At 39.6% G+C, this 24,098-nt stretch overlaps 1 protein-coding gene across 1 annotated transcript in view; it reads left to right on the top strand.

The window, feature by feature from the left end:
- The first annotated feature begins 9,518 nt into the window (after nt 1-9,518).
- Nucleotides 9,519-24,098, top strand: part of GALNT18 (polypeptide N-acetylgalactosaminyltransferase 18) — a 346,717-nt gene continuing 332,137 nt past the window's right edge. Inside the window, exon 1 of the mRNA XM_070957483.1 lies at nt 9,519-9,865. Coding sequence (XP_070813584.1) covers nt 9,631-9,865 — 235 coding nt within the window. The 5' untranslated portion in view covers nt 9,519-9,630. The remainder of the gene's footprint in view (nt 9,866-24,098) is intronic.

The following is a 24,098-nucleotide window of genomic DNA, read 5'->3' as shown; positions in this document are numbered from 1 at the left end:
TGTCAATAAGGACATCAATGATGAGTTCCACTAGGCAGTTTAATAGATGAAGAAATAATTTCATTTATAATTATCCTAGCAGAGGGATTAATATGTTCACTGTAGCTGATTTAATTTTTCTGAATCTGTATCCATAATATAAATTAATAGTCTAATATTATCAGATGCATGACATTTTTTATTAAAAAGTTTTTATTTAAAAAGTTTGTGTGGGATGGATAATTGAAGATATTATCTGCAGGCTATAAACTGGGTGTGATAACAAGGAAATTGGATAATTGCTTAGGCAATAAGTAGAATATAGGATAGGATAGGGTAGGGTAGGGTAGGGTAGGGTAGGGTAGGATAGGATAGGATAGGATAGGATAGGATAACAGAGTTGCAAGGAACTTTGGAGGTCTTCTAGTCTAGTCCAACCCCCTGCTTAGGCAGGAAACCCAATACCACTTCAGACAAAATATATACCAGCCTTTAAAATTATAATTATGTAGGGCTCACCAAAGGAGGCTAAAAATAAAAATAAAAAAGGCTTAATTGTACATTTCCAGAATAGTGGGGAAATCCTCAGAAAATGCTTTATTCCACCCCATAGGACAACTATATCAACTGGGAATTTTTTTCTCTTTCTATGGATTTAATAGTATCTACTTTTTACATACTTTGGATATGTCTTAACGAGTTTAAAACGGGACTTAATTGCATCTGAGAGATTTAATTAACATTAATTAGAGGTTAGAATACTAAATCCATTTCATATAGCACTGCTGTACCTCTTAAAGCACCAATTAATATGGTCCTATAAGAGATAAATCCAGTCCTTGCGGCAGTCAAACGATGCTAAAATCTGCCTTTACAATTTCAAATAATTTATTTGTGAACTGATTGGCCAATTATAAACAGAGATCAGTTTATCAAATAAAAGTGATCATAGATTTATGTCACAATCCAAAGGTGATTAAGGTCCAACCCATCCTTCTGATAATTCTAGTACCCTGTATTATGACTTAGAAGCCCTTCTGAAATCTTTGGTGCAAAACTGGGTTTGCCAGAATACAGCCTGGTCCAGACAGTTCCAAAAGGATGCCATTACTACAATAAAATTGAAAGGGCTTGCAGAGATATGGTTAGAGCTATGAGAGTGTTGGCAGTGGAATCATCAACAACTGGAATATTGTGTACAGTTCTGGTCACTCTCAAAAAGGTTATAGCAGAACTGGAGAAGGTTCAGAGAGAGAAACTGGGATGATTCGGTGGGAAAGGGAGCAACTTCCATATAAAAAAAAGCTATGACGTTTGTGGCTTTCTAATTTAGAAAGGAGGCAAATGAGTGTACAAAATTATACATGGTGTCGATAAAATGGACAAGAAGCTATTTTCCCCTTTTCCAAAATACTACAACCAGAGGTTAGCCAGTAAAATTGAACCTTGGAAAAATTGAGATATACAAAAGGTAAATTTTTACACAGCACATAATTTTCTAGCATCCAAAACTTAAGAATGATAGTTGAATACATCGTTGGTCTGTACTATCCTTGCTGGTTCAACATCAAAGTAAAACATTCCTGGATTGAAGCCCGCATCAGGTATTGTTCCAGTTACAGTACTGGAAAGAAGGCTGTAGTAGATGCTGTTTTACCAACCATTCAGTGCTCAGCATGGTACGCTTTCAGTGAAATGATAGTCCAGATACTCTTGTATTCAGATGACATTCAAGAGAGGACAGCTGGTGTGCAAAATATTATTGACTTGAGGGGTGCAGATGATGAAGTGCTGGGAGATTTTTCTGTACATGCAAGAAAAATGCCTTTAATCAATGCCAGGGCATTCACTCTGCTGGAGTTTATTGACTGGTCTGAAGGTTTATATGAGCCACCTTTGATGTGCAAACTGACTATAGCAGAAATAAAGAAGTTCACTGATGAACCAATGCAAGTACCACGGTGGCCCTGTCATGCCCAATCAATAGAGAGATGTGTGAAAGAGGTCACAGAATCAGCAAGCAGAGAGTATACACATGAGAAACATGAGGGTTATATCAGAGGCCAAAATGCAAATCAGGGGCCGATGTCGAAGAATGGATCAAAACAAGACTTGATGGAACTCAAGTCTTAAACATTTTTGTAACTCAGATAATTGCTTTCTGATGTTAGTTTATGATTGTATGGATTCTTTTTTTGCTTAGCTAGATAAGATTCATGCAGAAAAAAACCTTTAATTTTTGTAGCACAAAGGTGTAATTTTGTGAAGATAAAGTTAATAGTATTTGGGTTAGAAGAGACTTTTCTGGGGTATATGATCAGATGTGGATTTACCATATCAAGCTAAACATTGTACAATCGCAAAAATAACCAGAGATTTGAATTCTTGGTGTAAAAACACTGGGAAAAAATGCAAAAATTAATTTGACATTCAAATGCACACATCTTGTTTTTCTGGCCCATTGCCTTTGCATTCCAACAGCCCACCCACATGAGTTTCCCACAATAGCAAAATTGTTTCTAAACAAGCAGGTATCTTGGATTTTTGTTATTCTATTTTGGAACTTTTTGTGCCTTCCTACTTGAAGGTTATTCCTTCCTGGCTTTTTTTTTTTTTTAATGTGCTGCACATTGTCCTACCATTTTATCATTTACACTTGCTACAATTGCAAAGGACCGTGTTGAAAAAACACAACTCCAGAATAAAGAATTTTGGTTTGAATGCCTGACCATGGCTTCATTGCATGATTGCTGAGAATCACCTGGCTGAATTTTATCTGCCTGATGATTTTAACCTTTCAATGACAGAGCCACTCTATAGGTAGTTAAACATATATGGCACACAAAAGGTAGTTAGTGATAACCTGCTGATGTTTTTAATTTTGCTCCATGTCCATCTCTGTTTCTTTGTGTGCCATGTATGTTTAACTGTGGGTAGGGATTGGTCTGTGAAATTTGTGTGGCCAAATGTTCTGTGTTGCCTCAAGGATGGAAAACAAAATGAGATCAGAATTTGGGAAGTGATGTTTTCTATGGACCTTGGGTGGACATGTTGTGCCGTGCTTGGGGGTGATTCTGACATTGTTAACTATTACAGTAGACATTTGGTATCTATATATCTACAGAGATTCTCAGTCATTCAGGTCATGGTATCTACATGGAATCTATGGTTTTATTTCAATAGCTACTGCTTTTATAACCGTTTTTATGTCTATATTTGCCAGGGACACAGGAATTTGTAAGGAATTCTGAAAAAAAGCAGTGTTAATGGTACTAGATTGACTCCCAAACACACTTAGGGCTGATGAACAAAGTGACAGGTGCATTGTCTAATTTGCCTTTGATACACTGCTTACATATGAATTATGGACACAGGGGAAAGGAGTAAACACACTTGATTATGACCAAGTTCTATTGGAGTGGCATTTGTGGCCTCCTCTTCCTGACTGGTTCATACCACTTGGAAAATCCAGACAAAATCCAGAAACCCCAAGATCCAGAGGAGCTGTTGCTCCTTCCTCCCCACCACCATGCTAATAGACTCTATAATTGGGTCAAGGTGCACTACTTATGTTTTGATGCAGGGCAGGGCAGTGGTGGAATTCAATTTTTTTTACTACCAATTCTGTGGGCGTGACTTGGTGGGAGTGGCAGGGGAAGGATACTGCAAAATCTCCATTCCCACCCCACTCCAGGGGAAGGTTACTGCAAAATTCCCATTCCCTCCCCACTCCTGGGGGAAGGAGATTGCAAAACCTCCATTCCCACCCCATTCTGGGGCCAGCCAGAGGTGGTATTTGCCGGTTCTCTGAACTACTCAAAATTTCCATTACCGGTTCTCCAGAACCTGTCAGAACCTGCTGAATTTCACCCTGATACAGGGCTGTAGGCAAGATAAAATGTCCCAAAACTGAAACCAGGGCTGCATTGGGTGCTGCATTTTAACTCCAGTCAGACTCTTCTGTCCTGTCTTGAAGGACATCTTCAGTAGGTCTGTATCAGGATTAATAAGGCCATGTGTTTTCCATTCCTAGATATTGTACCATTGATATCATGCAGTAGAATGTTGTCTCTGCCCTTAAGAGTTACTGTGTAATATTTGGATAAGGGAGACTTCCCCCTCCTCCTGCCACCTTACCGGCATGATATAATGATTTGAACTTGGGATCCTTTGCATATGAAGGAGGATCTCTGTCTTTCAGCTATGGTTTGCTGTGTGAGAGTATGTGAAGACATACCAAAATGCCCTGGTTTGAAACAGTACATTGAAGTTTATTTTACTGAAATCTCTTGGTAGCAAAAATATAGCTACCCCTGCTTTACATACTTAGTGTGCTTTGCTCTGAAGCTTTTAAATAGGTTTGAGTACAGGAATCAAATTCAGTGAGTCATGTGATTTACAAACTTAACAGAAGGTTGGATTGCCACACAAGAAAATAAGTCATTACAGTATTAGCTGCCAGATTTTCTCTAAGAAACCACTGGGAAAGTAAAGTTCATCTCTCTTTGAACCAATATTTATTCCAAGTCTGGGAGACGGCATTGGCCAAAAAACATAACTTAGCAAAAAAAGAACAAGAAATAACTTTTAAAGAAAATATTGTTTTATTCAGATGTTGTCTATGTTCTTTCGTTACATTGACCCAGCAAATCTCAATACATTATCTGTGTCCATAAATGCATTTTTGTACCTAGAAATGTTCAATGGTTACAAGAGACTATTCCCAAGTTAAGATTTCAGAGCAGTTTATCAGAAAAATACCATAATTTTATTGCTAGTGGTATGTTTAAAAACTGTACATAAGTCAAATAAAATAAAGGCAGTGTTGTTCATTTTGTGAAAATTCTGTGTTAAAATCTGAGGTTCTCAAAGATTTACTTGGAAATTATTTTTGTATAATTATGTACGATAAATTCAGTTAAGACATGGACATGGAAGCCTCTCCATGCAGGCATCTTCCTTAGTGTTTCTCTTGCTTCCAGATTTGCTGGATAAATTGTATCCTCTCTGAGCCAACACTTAAAAGGCCACTCAGTTTGGTTACTTTGAATCGAATCAGACTAGAGCTAGATGGGGCCTTGGAGGTCTTCTAGTCCAGCCCCCTGCTCAAGCAGGAGATCCTATACTTGACTTACCCTTTCTTAGAACAATAACAAGAGGAAGCATATGAACTTACTATATGTACCAGCTGGCATTTCCAAATTATTGCTGATTAGAAAAACAAAAATTGGGTTTAAGGTTTGATTTATGTAGTTTCCATTTTTTCTTTCACAGTTGACTTCTATTATATACAAAATATAAAGTCAGTTTTTAATAATTTAACTCGTATTCCATTCAAAGCTATCCTAAAACATATTATAATGACTACATTGTATTGCAAAGCACAATTCTATGAGGGTAGTGTTTTAAACAAAATCATAAACAGCATACCGTTTTAATCATGGTTTATCAAGCTAACTCTGCTTGGATGGCAGCAGTGCTGATATACAAGGAAGCCTATTATATACCTTGGGCCCAGTTCTTATTTTCATATATGATGAGATAACAGTGTACATACCTTCAGCTCTTTGTCCCAATCATGGGTTACAGCAATTTGTGATCATAATCCCAATCTGGATCTACTCCCTCAGTTGGGAAACTAACTGGTGTGAAATTCAGTGTACACCTATATCAGATCTTATACCAGGCATAGCAACAAATCCTGACACCCTGTGTGCAGTCCATAAATTAATGTGGTGGGAACACAGGGAGCTATTACCACAGTCAATTACACACTCTCTCAAGGATTCCACCACAGCCGTGAACTGAGCCATGCTGTGCTAAGCGACGGCATCACTAGCCAATAAAGCCCAGCCATGAATGCCTTCTCCAGATGGTAGGTCAGCAATGCAAAAGCTGCTGTCTTTGGCTTCCGAAGGTGGGCTGTCATTATTTCTTCTTCTTCTCTCTTCCCCAACAGTAATGGTGGCCATTCCACTTGGATGGAAATGAAACCAGAGCTTTACCTATCTTTCATGCTTAAGGTATTTATTTAAAAAGCAAGTGGCTACATGTGCAGAACATCTTGCACCTAGTCAGTTTAAACAATGCAGGATTTATTTTGTAGGGGAGTTAAGAGAGTTATGGGAAAAGAGCGCATTTGGTCAGTTAATGGTGCTGTGTATTGGCTGATCCCAATGGCTATCAATCTCTGAAAGAAAGGGAAGTGGAAATTGTACTGCAGTACAGGCTGCTAACAATCTGTGCCAGAACTACTTGCCTGAAGACAGGGCGATGTTCTCTCTGAAGGTGCTACCATAAAGAAACATGAGTTAGAGGAGGGTCTGGAAAGTCTCTAAAAGTCTACTTTTGGTGGGTATCCATCACTATCCTGAACTAGGGTGGTTTCACGAGATAACAACCATAAACAAGCATGTCCTGGACCAGATACTTGAATGTATCTTGAACTGTACAACTACTCCCCATAACTAATGTTGTATCTGGTGAATACAACAACAAAAGGAAGCTGTTCCTATGGGTAAGAATTTTTGGATGGTTGAGAAACTAGCACCAAAAGGGACTATGCCTCATCATGACATGGCTCAGCTGTTGGCGGCCTGCCAATATCCAGGTTTGACTGTTTCTTCAAGGAGAGCTGGAAAAGTATTTGGAGCTGTCTATCATGAGAGCTGGGTTGTGTCAGTGGTTATATGTTAGTGCTAATAGAAGTGCAGCTCAACCCTACTGATCTGGCTGGTCCACCACAGCATAGCTGACTGGCCCACCAGAGCAGCTTCAGAGATGCTATCACTCTCCTTTCTCCTCGCTCTTCATGAAGTTTGGATGAAAGAGATGTGGGTTGAACCACTACTAAAGGAAGAAGTGGAAGGACTGGCTGGCAGGAGAGGGCTAAACTTTGAGAAACTTTAGCAGTTTTGTTTGGAAAGTGTTAACAGTGATTAAACTCTAGAGATTCTACCTGGCATATATAACAACTGAACATGGCAAGAATGCCAAGCATTAAAAAAATCCACAATGTGGTAGGGAAAGACCCTCTGTGAATAGAAGGTGTAAGTGTAGGCAGAAACAAAGCATATGTTAATTAATGAGGATCATGTGAACCACACAGAATAGCTTAATTAATGGAGACTTTACGGTATGAAATGATAATGAAACTGTAACAAGTGAAAAGAAAACTGAAATTTTGAGAAGCCCCTTTGGACTATGAGACCCCAATGAGACAATAAACTGTAACTTGCTTAGCTTGTGCATAAATCTGGCACGGTCAGCAGGTTGCCACGGGAACAGTAAGAAAGTGGTAACTGCTGGTGCCCATATGGTACTTTCTGTAAGGTTCAGCCCCAGCAGTGGAACTCTAGCAAATGCCCCTCTTAGGTTTACCAGAATGAGGTAAATTCTTGGCCCAGCATTTTCCACCTCCTCTCACTGCTCTTCTTCCTCTTCCTACTCCTTGCAGTTCAGTAGTGTTTATGGCCCATGAAGCTGGTATGACACAAGACAAAAAAGCATGCCAGGCTGTAGCAACAACAAGATCTTACAGCAGCACAGCAATTCTACGCAGAATCCTCCTCCAGTGACCACTCTGTGTTAGGTAGATGAGAACCTGCTCCAAAGAGAGGAAAGGAAGAGAAGGAAGAGATTGGAAAGGAGCACAAAGTTAAAACATCCAGAAGCCCATGGAAAGTAAGTGCCACCTGTGAATATGGCATAGAGAACTATTTGTCTTCCAGGGACAATTTCATGGCTGGGGCTGCAGGAAAGGCTGCTCCAGTCATTTATTGTCTGAAGTAGCGATGGGGGAGGGGGGGGAGGAAGGAGATTTCAGTGGTCCCGCCCTCAACTGTTGGAGGAATACATAGTAGAGAATCTCTGCCTCGGGGAAGAGAAATGAGCACAAACCACACATCATCTATGAACTTCAAGCAGCAGGTAACGTGCATTGGGTCTCATGGGCGGCTCTAGCAGGAAAGGCATCTGCAACAGATGAGATTGCCCAAGGATATGCCTGGCTCCTTGCCATATCTGGGCTCCCTGCCAAAAAACGCCTGGCCAGCATTGTTGTCATTCCAGAGCAAGCGAACCGGAACCCTGACTACAATTCCTTGATCTGGCTTAATTTGACACTATTACACTATAAGAGATGCATAGGTTAGGTTGCATTCAGTTATATAGTTGAGGAGGGCTCAGCAACCTTAATTCCATACATGTAAAAATGGAACATTACAGAACACAGATAATGGAGCTAATACACTGCCCTGGCAGGGGAATGAACACAAAAGTACTTCCTCTTTTTTTTTTCTTACAATAAAACAGCAGGCTAAGACAGCTCCCATTAAAATCTTTTCTCCGGTGACTTTATAGCTATTGCTAGGCTTTTAACACTGAAGACCTGTCTATTGAATACTTGGGAGTCAAGCCACCGAGCGTTTACAGGAGCAAGGAAGGCGGGCGGTTGGATTTCCCCCCCCCCACGTTTTGAATCCATCAGGCTCTCTTTGATCGTTCCTAATCGACTACTAGACCATACAAGGAAAAGCTTTAAAACACCTTTACAGAATCTATGGGGATTCTCAGTCATCCAGAGCTGAAGAAGCTTCTTGGATGAGAAGCGAAACGTCTTCAAAGAAAAAAAAACCAGAAAGTCCAGTTGCCTCTCGAAAAAGAAAAGCCCCTTTGGGACACCTTACAGAGTCGATCGTGATATTGTGGGCGGTAATTGATAATAAATAGCAATATAATAACAGCGAGGGATAAAAGAGGAAAGAACATGGAAGGAAAGGCAGACGTGGTAAATTACCTGTGGAACTTATCCACGCAATTTTCGCTGCCTCCTTTGACCTCCGTTGCAGATTCCCCCGGGTCGAGTTTCCCCGGGAGCCGCCGATTTACACGGACACAAACCCACTCGCCCAACGGGAGCCTGACGGCTAGAGAAAGCCGGATCGGCGAGCAGGTGGGCCTCCAATGAAGCTCTCCCCTCCGAAGTCCCCCGTTGGCCAACAGCTTGGCGATGCCGCGGAACTCTGGACCAGCTCTTTCTCTTTATTGGACGAGAGGCTTGTCAATCCGCCCCCATAACACACCCGACTCGCCTGCTTGCGGCTTCTAAGGGGTGGCTTAAGGAGCGGCGGCTGCTGTGAGCTGTGCGAGGCGGCACGGCGGAGAAGAAAGTTTTTGCAACACTTGGGCACCTGACTCTCCGCATCTCTCGCCCGTGCGCGCTCTGGAGTGAGGCTGACCAAAGGGAAGCAGCCGAGCCTGGGAGCGGACAAAGCTTCGGAGACAAAAGTTTTCTGCTTCTTTCCTTTGGTTTTTCTTGGATTGGTTTACAGCCGGGAAGATCCCAGCAACCGAATCAAGCTCTCGTCTTCACCTTTGCTTTTTGGCCGGGGGAAGAAAATGTTCCTTGTCTGTGAAACAGGTCGCGATTTAGATGGAAATTCGCTGACTTGAGCCTCGACCCTTTTTTTTTGCAGAAAGTGAGAGAAGGGTGTTTAATTACGCCCCTAATTATTGACTTTTTCTTTCTTTCTTCTTTCTTTTTCTTTCTTTTTTTTTTCTTGTGCTGCCGCCTGCTCTTCTCCCACCCCGCTTCTTCTTCTACCGGAGCCCCAGGTTTTTTGTTTTGGAGCTATATGGAGGGATCTCAGAATGGTTTGCAACAGGAAAACCAAAACTTTAGTGTCCACATGCGTGATTCTCAGCGGGATGACTAACATCATCTGCTTGCTCTACGTGGGCTGGGTAACCAACTACATTGCCACGGTTTCTGTGAAAGTTCAGGAGCCGATCTCGGAGAAAAAGTTAGAGGAAGACAAAGGAGACACTCTAAGGATTATAGAAAGGCTGGACCACTTGGAAAGTGTCATCAAGCAGCACATCCAAGGTACAGCTCTCTCGCTTCCGCGGTCCCGTTTCTCTCCTTCGACAGATCGTCTTCCCCATTTTCCAAGTCTCTCTTACTCCCTAACACCCCCCCCCTTAAAAAACAAAACAAAACAAGCGTTGCACAGGTTCCGTTTATGTGGAACATGGGTGTTTTGAGGTCACATTCCTGCTGCCAGAGGCGGGATGGTGGACTCTGGTCCGAGGGGAGGATGCGCGGGCAGGGAGGAGGTGGGGGGTGGGGGGGAGAAAGAAAGAGCGGATAGTTAAAGGGGAAAAGAGATTCGTTGAGGAGAAGAATCGGGAGCTTTGTTAGGGACGGGCTTTCCTGGATCGGGCGAAGGTTCCTGCTTCCTGGCTGCCTCCTTCCCTCTCAGCTAAGTCGCTGGGTGCTGCCGGCTAAGTCGCTGCCTGCCTGCCTGCCTGGCTGGAGCGAGAAGCTGAGGCGGTGGGGGCAGCGCCCACCGCTTGCTAGTTTCCTTCCTCCGTGTAGCTCGGTAATTTTGAAGCCTTGGGGTGGGGGGTGGGGGGCGGCGAACGAGCGACAGGCAATTCCTGACAGGAGGCGGTTTGACTCTCTCTCTCTGTGTGTGTGTGTGTGTGTGTGTGTCCCCTCCATTTCCCGCCTTTCCGAGAGAACCGGCGATTGCGAAGAACCGCTGGTGCCCCCCAGGCAGAAGCTCTGCCGGTGGCTGTGGGTAATCTGGCGCTTGACAGCTGGCAGTTTCGCCCGAGGGAGGGAAGAGGATATTGGGGAGCCTCTTTGCTCGGCCAGAAGCCCGATCCCGGTGGAGGATCTAACCCGATTCTCGGCGTCCGAGGAACGGCGTCTCCTGAGCGGGTGGGTTGGGCTCTCGCTGCCTCCATCGGTGTAATAACCAAACCGGCTTTCGAGCCTGTTGAAGTTGCTCCGTCGAAAGAGACCTCGGGAGATCTTCTCTTGGGAAGATCTTGGCACGATTCGCTGGCATCGGATTAAGCGTCTGATCTTAGTTTTCGTTCCCACCAGCACTTCGGGTTGTGCTATGGCTATTTTTTTTTTTTTATGTGTCGTGTTCCCCTCCCCCCCCCATCTCCATCTCTGCTCCTAAAAAAGCCTGGCCTAGTTGTGTTAATTGCCTTTGTATATATAGATTGCAGTTTATTTCGGCGTTTTGTTTCCTCCCTGCTCCGATTGGGAGGAGAATAGTTTGGGAAGACAATCTGAGATGATTCTCAATCTGGGTAATGGCATTTTAATTTGGTCGCTGTTTGACTGCTTCTGCTTTAGAAAGGGATGCTGGGGAAGAATAAGCAACATCATTTCCTTGCCAGATGTGGTTCTGGACCATCTCTTCCTTTTTGCTTCTTAATACGTTATTAGTTACAGAAGGCATGATATATTGTCTTTGTTTATCCTCTGATGGAGATGGAAGAGGACCACATGCCTTCAAAATGTTTTAAGGACTCATGGCCAAGTGGGGGTTACATTATTTCTGTCTTCCCTCTTTCTCATTTTTTAAAATGAATTTCCTGGAGGGGAAGCCCTTGGCACATTTTCAGATTCCACACTGCTTTTGTTTCTCAATATTTTGCCCAGTTTTAACCAGATAAAGAGACCAGGTTCTGTTATTAGATTTATGCAAAGTTTGTCCATAGGGCGATCACAATGAACAGTTTTATTCTTATTTTTGTAATTGTGACATCTTTTCTAAGGGGAAAAAAGGTCTATGAAAAATAAGAATGTTTGATAACTTTGGTTACCAATCTTTTGGGCTGAGGTCCTGCAGTATTCAACTCCTCTGTCCATCCAGACAGAACTTAGCTAGTTTGCGACAGCTGGCAAACGGATTCCTTTTCTCCTAAATCAATTTTGCCAGTCTGACAGAATGCTCCAGTTAAAAGCATGAGCTTCAGTGGAAACATATTAAAGGCATACACAGCACACATTCATTAGCAGATTTCTATGTATAAAGGAGGCTTTCCGAAGTCCTTCTGGTTCCTTGGTGTAATATGAATGTAAATACAATGTAGACTTCTTCCCCTTCTGTCTATTTACTGGCTACACCTGTGCAAAGGTATTTCTTTTTCAGAAGGTGGTAATATCAGTTCTAAACTCCCCCCCCAATCTTGGAATATGGCCTTGTTATAGAACTTGTGCTACTAAAATGTTAAGCCCGCTGTAAGTATGATGTTTGTATTCTGGTTATGGCTGTTTAGAAGTAGAATTCATTCCTTGGTTTTCCCAGGCTTTCCCAGAAGAAGCCAAGTTAATGGAAGTTTTGGTGACATCACAGTTTTCTTTCACTGTTGACCTGGCCTTTATTCAGCAGCACAAGTTGAAGTCATGATTTTTGATACCTTGTTTGTGCAAAATTGAGCAGACTCCATGATAGAAAAAGTGCTTTGCATGTAGGATTTTCAGCTCGTGCTATCAAATGTTAAAGAATCTATTGACAACAAAATTAAGAGTTCCAGCCATAGCCTTAGAACTGCCCTGATTTTTATTTATTTATTAAACAAATATATATAGTGCATAATGTCATAAGGACACCTTATAAGTTATGTGCTATTGAAAATGTAGGAAAATATAAAATGGGTCTTTATTGAGATGAGCCCTAAATAAATATGCAATGGATAACTGCAGATCTCAAAGCAACAGCCATGTTGCTCTTGGCTTAAAATTCTGAATGGGGATTAACTAATGATTTGACAAACTTGGGTTGGAATTCAGACATGACATCTGATAACTGCTTAAATTCCTTTTGCCTATTTTTTTAAAAATGTGTCTTCTTAAGAGGGAATCGTTAAAATTAATTAGCTGAATATAATTTTTTAAAAGTAAATCAAGACAGATAACATTGTAGTGTGACTAAGTGGATGATCTTCAAATACTGCAAGTTTTTACTGTGAATTTGTTAAATACAGTAATTATAACTGTAGGCGACCACTTGCTAAAAAAGTGGTTTACTAAATAAAGTACAGCAGGCTTGGTTGTGCCACACCATTGAAATTGAAAGCAAGAATGACTAGGTTCACGCAAAATACAAAATCATGTTTGGTTGTTTTCAGCTTAAGGAGGTGTACAAATCCATCTAGAGACTAGGTACTTCAGTCTTCCTATTTGTAGGGTGGGGGTTATAAGATCTGGGCTTTGGTTTCCATGGTGTTATTAGAGTTAAAGCTGAGAAATAGCAACCTATCTATAACTCTCTAGAGTAGCCAGTAATATGGTACCTTTCCAATATGGTGGTTGGAAATTCACCTGAAGAGCAGTGATTTAGGGGGAACTGATCTAAGGAATTGATAGGTGAGCTGCTTTGGTTTGGTTTTGGTTTTGGTATGTGTGTACCTAACTTAAAAAGTTATTGACAAGGTTTTTCAGTAGGCATTTATGCAAGTTGAATTGGACTTCATTTAAGTCAGAGTGGAGATATGAAATTTGGAGAAAGTACTTTGATATTTAAGGATGAGTCAATGACCTTTCAATATTTTGTTTTAAATTATCCATAGGTTAGAATAAGGAATTGTCAAAACACCTGGATCTGCTTTATTGTGGAACAAAAGTCTATGAACAAAGCAGGAATTTTATTTATTTATTTGTGTTCACCTTTATTTTTTTTATAAATAACTCAATGTAGCAAACACACACAATACTCCTTCCTCCTCCTATTTTCCCCACAACAACAACCCTGTGATGTGTCTGGGTTGAGAGAGAATGACTGGCTCAAAATCACCCAGCCAACTTTCGTGTCTAAGGCAGGATTAGAATTTATTATCTTATTTCTAGCCTGGTCTTAACTGCTTTACCAAACTAGCTATGAATGAATGAATGAATGAATGAATGAATGAATGAATGAATGAATGTTAGATTCATCATGATACATTATCCTTGCCAAGGATTTCATTGCAATGCTTTAAAAAAATACTTCTACTGCTTTTAAGGCAGAGATATCAGGCTTAACCAAAGGTCTGAATAGCAGCTTCCAAGTTATCCACCAAAGTTGTGCTTACTGAGTCAGTGTAGTAGAGTATTGTAAAATAATTTAGAACTGTTTAAAAAAATTAGTATGCTGTTTTCCATTTGTTTTCCTATATTTCCAAGTCATTGAAGAATGACTTGCTCCTGAGGTTGATCCAGTTTTGGTTCTTCGGTGCAGTGCAAAAGAAGGTTGATACAGCTAGTTGATCATTGCAGTTAACATTTTGAATTTTTGAACCACACTGTATATTCCCTTGCCTGGAATCAGATCAGAATTTGCTCTCTGCTTTGCTTGGATGGAGCTATCAGGCCTGTGTACATTACAGAATAAAATCCCAAACCCTGACTTACCTCTTCTTTCCAACTCTGCTGCCACCATCACTGCTGTTCTTTGTTCAGTCAGCAAAGTAATGAGAAGAACAGAAAGTGGAAAAAGCAGCTGAGGGGAAAAAATAAGCCAAAATAATTGTCACACTGCCCCATGCACTCAAATTTGCTTGTTACTTCTTGGCCTTATGACTTGAGATTGAGAAACTATATTGAGTAGATAATACTATGGATGGATTCACATTATCATGTAAAGCCATGATGCACTGAGTAGTATTTTGGATTAGCATGCTTGTTTAATCATGTAATTAGTTTGTAGGGCACTCAGTTACTAAAGTGGCTTTAGGCAAAGTATTATATATTAATACTTACCCCCCCCCCGAAAAATAAAAAAAACTGATAAAAAATAGTATATTAAATTTTCGGGGAAAAACCAGGGGTGGGTTCTACTTACCTTTACTACCGGTTCACAATGGGGCTGCACGCATGCGCAGAAGCATTTTGATGACGTTGGGGTGGGAGGGTGGAGCCTCCCTCTGGTTTTACTACCGGTTCTATAGAACCGGTCCAAACCGGGGGCAACCCATCACTGGGAAAAACATGAATACCATGGAATTAGATTACCCAGTAAGAATATCAGTGAGATGAGTTGCATCAACTCTGCTAATAAGATTTCTGAAATATAATTTATGGGTTCACTTATTTATTAATCAAATGTACATAGTGGCCCATCTCAATATATGACTCTAGGCAGCTCACAAACAATTAAAAACAATATAAAAACAGCAAACAGTACAATTTAAAAAATAAAAACAAAGTGAATCACAAAACCATACCGCAAAATTCACAGTCAAAGTGAGTGCACCTATGTATAACAGACAATGCAGCCACTTCACAGGCCCTTCCACACTGCCTGTTGGCAAAACAGGGCTTTGTGAAAAGCCAACAGAGTGGGACCACTTTCCTCTCCAGAGGGATGATGTTCCAGAATGAGGGAGCCATGACAGGAAAGGCTCTCTTCCTGAACCCCGGTGAGATGACACTCCTTGGCTGACAGGACCCGGAGCATGCTGCTCCAGCTGGACCTGATATAGAAGTAATAGGAGAGAGGCAGTCCCTCAGATGGAGTTAGTGTTGTGTGAACCTAGTCTGTGCCTTTTTTATATTCTCATGTAAAAGTGAAAATATTTTTGATTTTAATTTAAAAGTAGTTCGTCTATGTAATATGGGAAGGAATCAGTGGTGGGATTCAACTGGTGTAACAACTGGTTCGCTGAACACTATAGGTCAGTATAGTGCAGGGGCAGGTGGGGGGGGCACCTGATCATTGGAGCGAACCGGTTCACTCTCAGCTGATCGTTGGAGCTACCAGTTCGCCTGAACGGGTCTGAATAGACTGAATCCCACCCCTAGAGGGAATCCATGGATTGAGAGGGAGGAGGAGGAGACTATCATCAACTGACCTATTGAGGCAACCAAAGTGAAATTTTTTCACAAGTGTCAGCAGCTTAAATCCACAGTAATGAATGAAATTGACACAAATTATCTGTTGGAGTTCTGAATAGCTATATTTTAAAATAAAAGAAAACCAGGCTTTGATTTTTAAAATATCTGAAAGGAGATTTTCCTATGATGAGCTTTGGTGAAGTTACCTAGTTTGATAATAAAACATCTGCAAGAAAACAAGTTCAGAGAGTACCAAGGACCCCGCAGTTCAACTCTGAGCTCATATATTTTGATTCAAAGCACAATTTAGTGATTATCAGTTGCCAAAAAGAAATTTTCTCTTCAGATATAAATTATGTGGGCAAAGAAATAGGCTGGGGCATGGTGTTCCTCATATAATGAAATGTATTTTATTGGTAACTGTAAGTAATTATTGTTTGCTTATTTTGCTTTAATTTTCCCACTTTTATCTATTTTAAAAGCATTGCAGTTAAAGTAATATGTCATGGTGTGCAATTATGTACAAAAAGGAGAAAGGAAAAAAATTACAATCAGGCACCCAAGCTGTAAGCTTGAAAAGAAGAAAAGACTACTTGAACATGTTAATATTTAGTGTGTGCAAATGTTAAAATAGATGTAAATCTGTTTTGCAAAACAGATCTTTGATACAAATTAAAGTGTGTTTGTAAGAAATAGAGAGGGGAGTCCAGTTCCAGTGATACAAAGTCAAAGGGATGCAAAATCTATGAAATTAATTATCCCTCCATAATAGAGGCTAATATAATAGAGACTTCCAATGGTTTTCTAATGCTACTTAGCATGCTGATCTCTCTACTCCACCTTTCTCATTTCTCATTTTCCATTCTCCCGTGATAGCCACTGTGACTAGAGCAATGCCAAACCCAGTCTGTTTTTTAAAGATTGTGGATGCTGCTTATCAACCTTCCCATAGGGCTAGTGGACTTTAGGAAATTTGGAGGCTGGCAAAGGTCACCATGTCTTGAGGGAATCTACACTGTTCAATATATTCCAACTGTAATCTTTCCTATATTACTAGTCCTTTTAAAGCCTTCTGTGAGACTCTGCTTTTTCAGAGTCCGACTTTTTTCCATAAAGCCTTTAATAGAATCCCCTATTTGTCATGTTCTCCATAACTGACTCTGTAACTAAGACTAAGGACATTTAACTGTCTCAATGGTGTATTATTTCATTGCTTCTATTTACATTTGCTTGCCCTGTTATATTTCTTGTGTCAAATGTTGGGATTGGAAGAGCCTAAGGAATACCTGTCCCCTCGTATTCTCTGGAAGTGCACATTGACAGCACTGATGGAATAAAATAAACATGAGGTTGATCCGGTTGTGAAGCATCCTTTTATGAGTGATAAAATGTTGGAATTGTTTTGTATATTAACTTGGAATGACTTGGATAAAAGGCTGCCTAATATATGAACTGAAAAACAGTCCCCATTGGATTTCTTCAATTTTATTTGTTCTCCGTGCGGTATTAGTCTGTTTTTACTTCTAGCAGCAAAACTAGAATGTCAAGTGAAGTTTACAACCTAGTTAGAATTTTTAGTAACAAGGGAGTTTTTCCCCACATTCTAAAGATGTAAAATGTCTCAACGTCCTTCTCTTCCCTCACACCTCACATTTCGACATTTTTAGGCAAGCAGGCAGATCAAGATTTCCTTTAATAATGTGAGGCACAATCCAGACAAAGATACTTTGGAACCTGATGGATTTCTCTGTGACAGAGGAGTGCCTGCCAGTAAAATAAATTATCTTTAAAATAAATTGCCTTTTTTGTTGCAGCTGCAGTAATGGAATCTAAATGTTATTACCTACCTGCAGGGATGTGAAATTCAAGGTATCTGTACATTAATGACATAAAAACCTTTTAGTGTTTTCACTGAGTACGTGTAGAAGAACTTTGTGTCAGAGGTAGGTCTGCAAGCTATGTTCAGCTGTTCTGTGTTGCATGTATGTGACTTTGAATCAGTATTGACTCCAAGTGACTGCCTGGACTAGTCCCTGTAATTTTCTTGGCATGGTTTTTCAAAAGTGGTTTGTCACTTCCTCCTTTCCAAGGCTGAGAGAGAGTGACTGGCCCAAAGACACCAAGCTGGCTTAGTGCTTAACGCAGGACTAGCATTCTTAGCCAATTTACAACCTGGTACCTTAACTTCTACACCAAACTAGTTTTCTTTTTGCCTGTTAACATAAATTATTATACATTCTTTAAGCTGGTTTGCAAGTTTGAGAGATGTGTTTGTTTCAAAAATGTATGACTTTATTAAAAGAAGAAATTGCTACAATGTTTTCAGATTTTCAGTGTTTTTGTGTTAGGTTTATGTGACAATTGAGAGAAAAGGGTATTTAGGCTGTTGGTTTCAGCTCAGAGCTTGGCAATTTGGTTGCAAACATTTCATCGCTATTCGAGGAGACATCGTTAAGTGTGTTTTGAATTGTGCTTCTCTGTCAGAATACAGGTCTTTAAATACCTTTTTCTGAGATGCAAATTAATTTGAATGTTGTTTGTTCAGGTATTTCTGAGTCATGGTCTGATTTCAGAGGTTTGATTGGCTGGCTGTTGTTGCTGGGCTGTAGTTAAGTACCATCTGTGTGATGCAGATTGGGATTAGAATTGCTATCTAATGCTTCTGAGTCATGGTCTGGTTTCAGCTTGTTTGATAGTTTGAGTGGCTGGCTGTTGCTACTGAGACATGGTTTGATCAACAGTCCAAAATCAGACCATGGCTCAGAAATATCCGAACAAACAACATTCAGACTAATTTGCATCTCATAAAAGGGTATTTAAAGACCTGTGTTCTGACAGGCAAGCATAATTCAAAACACACTGACGATGTCTCCTCGAATGGTGATGAAACACTTGCAACCAAATTGCCAAACTCAGACCTCAAACTAACAGCCTACCAACCCAAGCTACTAATATTCAAACACATTTCAGAAAAAGGTATATTTTTTATAAACTGTTCTCCTTGGTCAGTCCTTTTTGTCTTTATCTGAATCTCTTTGTTCCGAATAACTCGTCTTGTTAGGACATGACAGCCTAAATAAATTAAATGGCAACTATGAAATCCTAACCAGTTTGTTAACAAATGCTGATTAATCATGAACACTACTGTTACAAGTGTGTTCCCCCTGCCAGTAAGATTAAACAAACTCAGTTTTGTCTGTAATTTACCTCATGCTATATATGAAAACTCTGGGGTGTTTTCAGGTTAATCTGAATCATGACAAATTTAGCTTTTGATTTTCTTGTTCAGTGGTTTGTTTTCTGATAATTGTAAATTCCTTTATGACAATTTACTTGTGTGGAGAAATACTGATCTGAAAATACTTTTAATTTACTAGGTTTTGAATATTGGATGGATATATGTACAAATATTTTCCTGTGCTAGTATTTAACAATAAACCCTTGAGTCGTGAAAAACCCAAAAGTATAATAGTGATTTCTAGCCATGTTTGCACGTCACAGTAATCCATAGTTTAATAAACTGTGAATTATTGTATTTAGCCAATTTTCTGAGTTTGACCTTTGATCTTTGAATTTTACATATACATTTCAAATATAAAATGCAGCTGATTAGTTTGTTGCTTCCTGTGAATATAACTATGAATAGATTAACACTGAATAACAGGAAGACGGTTTGTTTAGGTTTTCATTACTTAATGCTCTTTTATCTTTTTGCTTACATACTGTGCTTTTAATAGCAATGTAAGAAGGATTTATGAAGCATTAATCTAGGAAAATGAACCACCTGGTACAGAGACAACATAGTTTTCAAAGCTTTTCAACTAGTCTATCAAGTCATAACTTGTCATAGACATGTAAGAAGATCTGGCAGTCCCAATATAAAAAGGATGTATTCCCTTCTATCTTTAGCCTGGAAATATCCTTCAGACTCTGCCTGTGCACAGTAGATCAACAAATTGGCTCTCTTACCAATGTTTTACAAATATTTAATTAAATTTACATGCCACCCATTTCACTGTTTGAGGAGACTCTTGATAGTGCATTCAGCATATTCAAGGAATACCAAATACTGAAGTAAATTCATATTATACAATTCTTTTAGTGCTTCTTACAATTACTTTGTTCAGCTTCTGTGTCTCTAACCAGTGTTTGTTATGCAAAAAGCAGGTATGAAAACATGTCTGGAAATGTAAATTTCATTACAGGTAGTCCTTGACTTATGATCATAATTGACCAAAATTTTTGTTGTTAAGTGAGACATTTGTTAGGTGAGTTTAGCCCCATTTTACGATCTTTCTTGGCACAGTTGTTAAGTGAATCACTGCAGCTGATAAGTTAGTAACCCGGTTGTTAAGTGAGTCTGGCTTCCCCATAGACTTTGGTTGTCAGAAGGTTGCAAAAGCGATCACATGACCCCAGGACACAGCAACAGTCATAAATATGAACCAGTGGCCAAGCATCCGAATTTTGATCACATGATCATAGGGATGGTGTAAAGATCGTAAATTTGAAAAACAGTCATAAGTCACATTTTGCAGTGCCATTGTAACTTTGAATGGTCACTAAATGAACTGTTGTAAGTTGAGGAGTACTTGTATCTACTAACAGCTACATGAGGTGGTATAACTAATATAGATGGGCTGGTTCATAGGATGAGAATATTAAGTGGGCTGTTTATTATTAAAGAGGCAACATACCATTTAGACACAGTCCCATGTCCTCCCATTACCTGTTATTTGCATCCTAATAACCATATGCTAACACAACTTTTTTTTTTAACTTTTCAAAGAATTTTTTCTAATGCTTTGAAAAGCCTCTGGCGATCAGGCAACTCAGCTGGGATCGTCAGAGACTTTTCAAAGCATTTTTTTCTGCAACCTCTTGGCCAAAGCGTTTGGTAAAAAAAATGCTTTGAAAAGTCTCTGACGATCCCAGCTGAGTTGCCTGATCGCCAGAGGCTTTTCAAAGCATTAGAAAAAATTCGTTGAAAAGTTAAAAAAAAAAAAAGTTGGCCACGCCCACCCAGTCACATTACCCCCCCAAGCCACGCCCACAGAACCGGTAGTAACACATTTTACATTTCACCCCTGCATTGCACCATTCCTATGGTCTTGGGATCAAAATTTGAAGGTTTGGCAACTGGGTCATATTTATGATAGTTGCAATGCCTTGGGGTCATGTGGTCCCCTTTTGTGCCCTTCTGAGAAGAAAAGTCAATGGGAAGCCAGATTCACTTTGCAACCACTTTGCAGCCATAGTAGTTACAGTACGGTAATTGAATTACTAACTGAACAACTGCAGCAATTCAATTACTGTAAATACTATGGCAAGAAAGGTTGTAAAATGGGACAAAACTCACTTAACAACTGAGCTCATTTTGGGCTCAATTGTGGTCGTACTTTGAGGACTATCTGTATCATGTTTTAGACAGCTTTCTAAAACAAGGATTATTCCCTCCCCACCCAATTTTTCTCAGGGACAGTAGAAGCAAAATAGTTCTGATTAAGTTCTAGCCTAAAATTAGGATGTTGTTGTCAGTTAAAATATGTTATCATTTGAAACTGTCTCAAGTTTGGCAGGGCATGGAATCTTCTCTTTAATACAATGCCTTGGTTCATATACCCACAGCCATGTTTTGTTTAATTGTGGCATATTGAATAACGGATGAATACAAAAATTTACAGAACATTTTAAGCCATAAACATGGTTTGGAAATTGAAGCTGCTGGATTCACCAAACATGCTAAAGTCAAAGTCAAACAAACTAGAGTACTTTTGTTAGTTTATTGTATTTATGCTATAGATGGTTGTTTTGCCCATAATTAAGTAAATGGGGGAATGTTTGGGGATGAGATTGCTAAACAATTTGAAGAACAAAAATAGCCCTATTGTGAGACAGTGCTAAACAGCATGTATTTAAAGAAAAGCAAATGTAATTATAACAATTCCAATTCTTTGCACACTAATATCGATATATTTTTGTTTTTGGACAATACTTAGAAAGTCTCTTTTTTTTTTAAAAAAAAAAAGAAAAATGTAATTCCTTGCCATTTTTCTTCATTGTATTGATTAAAGCTTTTTTGCTTCATCTGAAGTAGTCAAGTAGAAATCCATCTGCTAAAAGCAGATGGCAGATTTCTGACAATTCTCTCTCTTAATATTAAAAAGAACAAAAATTATTTTCTAAACATCCTTCTTTTTGTTGTTGTTTTTCAAAGGTCATAAAGGGTACAAAAACCTAGGATATTTCAGCTGTAGATATTGACACACAAAAAGCAGTGCAACCAATAACACGGAGTTAAGAACTATTTCTACAAAGATTAGCACAGCCATCTCAACCTCTTTGTACTTGTAGAAATACAACATCCACCATTACTATCCAGTTTGGGCAACAGTCAGACTTGATGGTATTGATGTAATGCAAGTATCTGTAAGGTGACCAGATTTTAACATTGGTAAAGAGGGACATTGTGGGCGTGGCTTATTTTGTGGGCGTGGCTAGCTGGTCATGTGACCGGGTGGGCGTGGCTAGCTGGTCATGTGACCGGGTGGCCATGGCTATGTGTATAGGGTAAGGTGAACAGATTTTAACATTGGTAAGAGGGACACCATTGTGGGCGTGGCTTATTGTGTGGGCGTGGCTTGGAGGCCATGTGACTGGGTGGGCGTGGCTAGCTGGTCATGTGACCGGGTGGCCATGGCTATGTGTATAGGGACTACTCAGAGGGCTGGAAAGTCATTTCTGACAGGTCCTCACACTTTTGACTGGTCCTCACACTTATGACCATCCTCACATTTATGCCCATGCAGCATTCTTAACAACCATGTCACTCATTTCACAACTGCTTCTCTTCACCATGATGACAAGATAGGGCAAAAATGTAAAATGTGAGGACAGTCGTAAGTTCGAGGACTGGTCAAAAGTGCGAGGACCAGTCAAAAATAACTTTTTCAGCCCTCTGAGTAGTCCATATGCACAAAAGGACTAACCAGAGGGCTGAAAAAAGTCATTTCTGACAGGTCCTCGCACTTTTGACTGGTCCTCACACTTATGATCATCCTCACATTTATGCCCGTGCAGCATTCTTAACAACCATGTCACTCATTTCACAACTGCTTCTCTTCACCATGATCACAAAATAGGGCAAAAATGTAAAATGTGAGGACAGTTGTAAGTTCGAGGACTGGTCAAAAGTGCGAGGACCAGTCAAAAATAACTTTTTCAGCCCTCTGAGTAGTCCATATGCACAAAAGGACTAACCAGAGGGCTGAAAAAAGTCATTTCTGACAGGTCCTCACACTTTTGACTGGTCCTCACACTTATGACCATCCTCACATTTATGCCCGTGCAGCATTCTTAACAACCATGTCACTCATTTCACAACTGCTTCTCTTCACCATGATGACAAGATAGGGCAAAAATGTAAAATGTGAGGACAGTCGTAAGTTCGAGGACTGGTCAAAAGTGCGAGGACCAGTCAAAAATAACTTTTTCAGCCCTCTGAGTAGTCCATATGCATAAAAGGATACAGTAATTGAGAGGGATGAAGGAAGGGAAGGGAAATTAGAGTAGGAGTGACGGTTAAGAGAGGGAGGAAGAGAGGAGGAGAAGGAGAAAGGAAGAGGAAGTAGGGAGGAGAAGAAGAGGGGGGGAAGAGAAAGTAAGAAGGAAAGAAAAGAGAGGTGGTAGGTTTGAGGAGAAAGATTGCTGTACAATAAAAAAGATGAAAGGGAAGAAAGCCAACCCCAAACAAATATAAAGATATTAAGATAAAGAATGAATTGTTAAACTTTAAAGAATAAAAGAGAACAAATATGAATAAATAGCAATAATTAGAAACACACATACATACAATGTATTTTCTTTGAACAGAATATTTGGCTGGTTCACAAATTTAAACAGTGTTTAGTCATTTCAATTAAATTTACAATTTCTATATTTCCTTTTTGCCATATTTATTCCTCATCTATTTTTTTAAAAAAACAATATTACCCTTCATCCTCATCTCTAATCTTAATCAAATTCAATTTTTCCCTTCTATTCTATTTTATACCCCTTCCCATTGTCATCTATTTTTATATCCATCCTCACATTGGTTAATTATGTAATTATGTAATACAGTTGTTTAATACAAATTCAACATTTTAATATAAATCAATTAGTTATCTAACTATCTTTTTTGTATATTAATCAATATGAACATGAATATTCCAATTATTTCCATGCAATCCAATTTCTTACAAATCAATTAATTATACTTACCAATAATAATAAACCAAATAATTTCCCCCATATATTCCTCCAAACCACAACTTAACCATTTCTGCTTTCAACATAGTATACAATTAATAATATCTCAATTATTACAATTCCCTAGTTAAAAAGAGCTTTTTTTTCTTTTGTGTTTTAAAATCTTGAACTCTCCTCTTTTGCCCTAAATAATTTTCCATTGTTTGCACTTACCTTTTTTGGTGAGGAAAAGGAAAATAAATCTGCTGCC

This window comes from Pituophis catenifer, unplaced genomic scaffold (genome assembly GCF_029215685.1).
Source record: "Pituophis catenifer annectens isolate HBS135680 unplaced genomic scaffold, rPitCat1.0.hap2 SCAF_1, whole genome shotgun sequence".
In the NCBI taxonomy this organism is placed as follows: Eukaryota; Metazoa; Chordata; class Lepidosauria; order Squamata; family Colubridae; genus Pituophis; species Pituophis catenifer.
Note: the sequence above shows the minus strand (reverse complement) of the source record. Positions and strands in the feature narration are given on the sequence as shown.